Consider the following 6,224-nt stretch of genomic DNA (forward strand, 5'->3'; position numbering starts at 1 on the left):
CTTAGCAGAAGCTCATTCTTCAGTTAGAAATCTGTTAGTTAGTTAGAAAAGATGTTAGAAGTTAGTTTCAAATGTAACTAACTAAAACACTAAGCGCTTCTCTTTCCTCTGCAACTCTGCAACAGATATAAGTACATAATAAATGCATCAATAAAGCTTAATGCAGTATTTGGTCATCTTCACGTGTTTTACATTTTTCATTCTCTCTCTATGGCACGATACATTCTTTAATATCAACTCTGTTAATAAAGAAATTGCTACTAGTGTTATCTACTCATCCACAACAACAATCTTATGGGATGATTTAAACTCCTGTTATCGACAACATAATAGGCCTCGAGTTTTCCAATTGAAGAAAGCCATTTTCTCTTGCACTCAAGGTTCCATGTCCATCAACCAATACTTTGCCAAGATCAAGTCTCTTTGGGAAGAATTGAGTGATTTCCAACCCCCTCACTCATGTACATGTGAAGGATTCAAACCCCTATTGGATTATCTTCATTCTGAACATGTTATGTCTTTCTTGATGGGCCCGGATGACAATTATTCTCAAATCAGTGGCCAAATCTTGCTTATGAATCTTCTTCCTTCCATTAGTCGCGTTTTCTCCCTTGTGGTTCAAGAAGAAAAACGTCAAGAACTTGGCACTCTTTCTCAACCACCTTCATCAGTTGCTTTTGCTGTTCCACCACCCTCTCCCAAACCTCCACAATCTGGTTCCACAAAAAGAGAACGCCCCAAATGCAGCCACTGTAAAATGCTTGGCCACACAGAATCCAAATGCTACAAGAAACACGACTACCCTGCAGCCTACAAGAAATCCACCTCTGTTGTTAATCAAGTCACTGCTTCCAATGATAATCTCACGTCAGATGGTCCCATGCAACTAACACAAGCTCAATACGATCAACTTCTCACACTTCTTCAACGTCAGGTAGCTCTTGCTGCTTCATCACAACAGCCTAATTCTACATCCTCATCAACACCTGGTAAGTTGACCTTTTCTTTTTTTAAAAATTTGGCCTTCACCACCTATCCAAATAATGACAATTCCTCAATTTGGATAGTCAATTCCGGGGCTACTACTCATATCACATGTTCTTTGGATAATAATATATGCTTTAGTCATTTAAATAACCAATTTGTTTACCTTCCCACTAGAAATGTTGTTGAAGTAAAGGCCATTGGTTCTGTTAAACTAAATAATCATATTACTCTTCATAAAGTCCTGTTTATACTAGATTTTAAGGTCAATCTTCTCTCTGTAAGTTCTCTAACTAAGTTTAATGGGACCAAGATTTCTTTTGATTATTCCTGTTTTGACACACATGATCCACTAAATTCGAAGGAGATTGGCCAAGGTAGCACCTTGGATGGTCTTTACATTCTCCACGATTCACATAATAAGTCAACTAGTTTTTTAATCAATTCATCTCATCATACTATTGCTAATATTCATACTTACAATGATCCCAATCTTATTATACACAAATGACACTCTAGATTAGGACATTTATCTGACGCTGTTCTTAGATTGCTTATTTCTAATAAAAGTATCAATTTACCTAGTATTTTTTCTTGCCAAGATTGTTGTATATGTCCTCTAGCTAAACAAAAATTCCTCTCTTTTCCTAACAATCATAAAATGGCTGATTCTTGTTTTGATCTGGTTCATTGTGATCTTTAGGGACCTTTTCATATTGTTACTTATGACAATTATAATTACTTTTTTACTTTTGTTGACGATCATAGCAGATTTACAAGGGTTTTTTTTTTTTTTTACTAAAATCAAAAGATCAAGCTTCTGTTTGCATTCAAAAAAATTTCAAACTTATCAAAACTCAATTTGGCAAAACCATAAAATGCTTTCAAAGTGATAATGCAAAGGAATTTTTGTTGACTAAATTTTTAGCTAATGAAGGCACTTTACATCAATTTTCATGTCCTTACACACTTATATAGAATTCAGTGACTAAAAGAAAACACCAACATCTTCTCAATGTAGCCCGTTCTCTTATGTTTCAATCTAAAGTTCCACTAGAATTTTGGGGAGATTGCATTTTGACAGCTACTTACATTATCAACAGAATTCCTACTCCTGTTTTACAAAAACAGAGCCCTTATCAAGTATTGTATCTTAAAGAACCTGACTACAACATTTTTAAGGTTTTTGGTTCTTTATGTTATGCCAACACTCCACAACATGCTAGGCATAAATTCAGTCCACGAGCTGAACCTACTGTCTTTATTGGCTATCCTCTGGGTGCTAAAGGATATAAGCTCAACAACCTTGCTTCTGGAAAAATTATGATTTCTCGGAATGTTAAATTTCATGAAGACATTTTGTCTTTTGTTCTGCAACAAAGTTCTAATTCTTCCATCACCAGCCAAACTCAAGATCCTTTTCATCATGTCTCCCAATGAAATTGAAGTAGACACGTATCAGATGCACCACTACAATATTCCCTCATGACCCCACGACGACGATGATGATGGTGCCTTCAATGGTGACAAAGCGACGATGGCGACCCTGCCAAAGGCAGAGTGACCTGACGGAGTGAGATAGGCGCAAATTGATGGTGTCAGAGTGAGCGAAGTGACTTTTTTTTGGATGTGGGGTTGATAAATGACATACTTAATTCAGTGGTTAGAGTATTGCTTTCGAGAGTCATTGGTTCAAATCCAATAGTCTTAATCTACGCCATTGGATGATCTCTCTTTAGGTCTAGTGGAAGTCAAAGTGGAAGGCAAGTAAGCAAACAAACCCAGGAGCTAGATGCTACTCCGAGCGGGGGAAGCTCAATTGAAAAGGAGGTCTGCAATGCCGTGACAACCTTTATCAAGTCTGAACGATTGTCGACCCCTACATCTGCTAGTCTGCAATATTCACCCTAGCCCACAAGCACAAATCCTCAGCGCGGAATATAATCCCCTCCTCCAGATTAGACCATTGTGCCAAGAGCACCACAAATGAAATGAACAAGGACTGATTTGGAAAGAAGGTTTGAATACGAACCTGGCCTAGAAGGGGTAAGAGATTTGAGGGAAATCAAACAAAGGACACGACGCGAGTGAAGCAAAAATGAAATTACCCACATTTCAAAGACAATTTTTGTGAAATCGTCTTTAAATACTCCAAAACAATGACGATTTTTCTAAAAATTGTTGTCATTTTCAGGTTTTAAAGACGGTTTCGCGAGAATCATATTTAAAATGTGGATACTAGTTATAAAATTGTCACGGTTATCCAAAAGATGATAGTTTTTTGACAACATAGTGCAGGATAACACAACAAAAAAACCACTTTGTGTTGTATTAAGTAACGAAAAAAGGGAAAAACATGTGCGTTTCGCCGCTGCCCCTTTTGAAGATTAGTACCAAATCTTTGTGGCTCCTACAAAGTGAAGGCCACGTAGCTTAAGAAACAAAAGGGCTCCACTTCCACATGCCTAGATGCTGTGTTATCCTATATCACTTTCCTACGTGAATTTGATGGGTTTAGGGACTTCAATGCTAGCCGCTGATTATTTTGATGAGCATGGAAATTCATATATCTCTAAATCGGACAAATTATTATATAGTTCTACATCATACGCTATCATGCTTTTAATTTATATAAGATTGGTTGGGTTCTTAAGATTTAAGAAGAAGAAGGAAAAAAAGATCGTAAGTTTGATATCTTTTATTTAAAAAAATTAATAAACTAACAATTAATATTTGTTAATAAAAAAAAAGATTGTCATATGCTGATTTCTTTTAAAAATTTGATTTTTTATGTTTTGAATGTGATTTTCAAAAGTTAATAATTATAATTTTCTCATTCAAAATATGATTCTTTTATTTGTAACGTGTTTTCTTCAAACATGCTATTAGTATATGGGTGAAAGAAAAAGAGATCGATGAAAAGAAAATAGAAAAGATAAAACCCAATAGATACATGGGATATGATAAAGATTAAAAAATTATTTATAAAAATCAAATTCAAATATCAAAAGTTTAGAATAATTATTTAATTAACTGAGTTAAATTTCAATAGATATAAAAAAATGAATGAGAAAATGGTTTATTTGTATATTTATTGTTATTTGATCACTAACCCACCAAAAAGTTGTTCTCAATCCTTTTATCTCTCTATATATTATATTTGGAATGTTCATTTTCGTGAAAGAGCACCAAACATTGTTTGTATTTGGTTATTTGGTGATGCCCCACTTTAATTCTTCTGGCTTTTGCGTCCAAGTACACACACTTCTGCGTTTCATGGCACCCCTCGTTCGCCTCTGAGAACTTTATTAACTCAGAAATAAATAGAATCATATGCTACACTGAAACACAAAAGAAAAAGGTGGAAAGAAAGATAGAAAGCTTGTCTAACAGATAAAACAATTTATTTTGTGTTAAGTGACAAGCCAATATATACCCTCTCCTTTTTTTAACTCATGGACTGTGTTCAACAGAATGCAATTCCCAGGCATGACTTAAAGATGGCATTGGGAAAAAAAGAATACGAAAAATGATGTAGCTCTTTCGTGGGGTGGTTGGTGGTGTCTTTGTTTCTCTACCGTTTCTTGTTTTCACTTTTCAGTTTAATTTCCAGTTTCCTTCAATGCTACGCTTAATATACTATGGAGATTAATTTCAGCATTAAATTAAAGTCCATTGACTTAAATTGCAGTCACAGTTACTTCGTTCGTACGTGATTGTAGACAAATTAATGCAGCCAATAAAGTTATGGAGAGACTCCAAAACTTTGACGGTGCGGCCGCAAAAACGCCAAAAATCTTAACGTTACCGTTGAAAGAAACTTGGTCATATATATATATATATATATATGGTGTAAGAAATTAAAGAAATGAAAAGCATAACTAGTAGCAAAATATATGTAACAATATAAAGTCTAATAATTAATTAATTATAAGCCGCGAGATCATTTCATTATGAAAAAGCAAAATTGTCAAAAAAAAAAGAGTAAGCACTCATCTTCAGTGATCACATTCCGTGCTCTCACAAAACCAGAGGAATATGAAAATTGAAAAGGAAGAAAACTGCCAGAGTAGAGCAAAATTTTGTTGATCTTGAGATATTGTTATTTGGTTAGCCTTCACTCAGTGGATGAGGATGAAGAAGGGTTTGTTTGAGCCCCACAAGTGCAGTAAATTGAAGAAGAAGAAGTGATTGGTTTGGCAAGGTATGTGGGGTTGTGATTCCCAGCCATTATGACAAGAACCTCAGGCTCCGAGTTTGTCTCTAAGTTCTTGGACATTGCTTGTGATTTAATTTCTTCTTGATCAACTTCAGATGATGATGATGATGACTGAGAATCACGTTTTCTGTAGGAGCAAACAAGGATCACCAATGCCATAGATATGATAGCCAGCATCACTGCTAAGCCTCCAAACAAGTAAGGAATTGGAGACTTCCATATATTAATCCCACTGCCACTCACTGGAGATGATGTTGGTACACTCTTTATTGCTCTCATTTCTCTCTCTCTCTCTCTTTATCTCTCTTTTGATGGAAGTGAATTTAAGTGAGATGGTGGTTATGAAATTTATAGTACAATTGATAAATTTTGGTTTACGAAAGTACCCTTTTGGGCATTGAGGAAGATTCCTTTTTGTGCTTTGCTAGATGCTTCATGGAGACGATGTGAGGAGTGAAATTATTACACTAGTTCGGGGATAAGTAGTAAGATTGTTTATTACTTGTTGTTACTGAAATCTAGATTTGATTGATGTGAGACTAGACGCAATATGTATGTGTTCTATAATTTCACATGTTGGACTATATGTATTCTTTCTTAGAAGAATACCCTGACAATGTAAAATAGAAGACCCTGACAATGAATTGAAAAGTGAGAGAAAACCTATAATTATAGTATTGGATGGTAGATAATTTATAATTTGTAAAATAATTAATAGATAATTTATTATTTATAAATAATCTAATAAATTATAGATAATTCATCGTTTATACATAATTCATTATTAGTTAATAAGTAGGTATTTGTAACTTGATAAAGAAATAATAATATTATCATTAAAATTTAAATATATAAATATTTATTAATAACTTGTCAGCCTTATAACTGGACTGCTGTGTCTACACTCTCATATTAGGATTGACTAAGAAGATTAACGTCACACGAATAGTACATTACTATTCGTCGGTTTTTCAACAAAGTTAACAGTGTTTTATTGCTTCATGTCAGAATTTGGTGTTGT

General features: G+C 34.4%; 1 protein-coding gene across 1 annotated transcript; it reads right to left on the reverse strand.

Moving 5' to 3' along the window:
• Positions 1-4,905: 4,905 nt before the first annotated feature.
• Positions 4,906-5,522, reverse strand: LOC100797343 (uncharacterized). Its single transcript, NM_001254169.3, has one exon. The coding sequence runs from the start codon at positions 5,480-5,482 to the stop codon at positions 5,102-5,104; it is 381 nt and encodes a 126-aa protein (NP_001241098.1). The 5' UTR covers positions 5,483-5,522; the 3' UTR covers positions 4,906-5,101.
• Positions 5,523-6,224: the final 702 nt, after the last annotated feature.

Source organism: Glycine max, chromosome 8, assembly GCF_000004515.6.
Source record: "Glycine max cultivar Williams 82 chromosome 8, Glycine_max_v4.0, whole genome shotgun sequence".
NCBI classification, from domain to species: domain Eukaryota; kingdom Viridiplantae; phylum Streptophyta; class Magnoliopsida; order Fabales; family Fabaceae; genus Glycine; species Glycine max.

Bases quoted from the DNA above. Each gene is read 5' to 3' on its own strand.
- LOC100797343 (NM_001254169.3), bottom strand. From the start codon at position 5,482: ATGAGAGCAATAAAGAGTGTACCAACATCATCTCCAGTGAGTGGCAGT.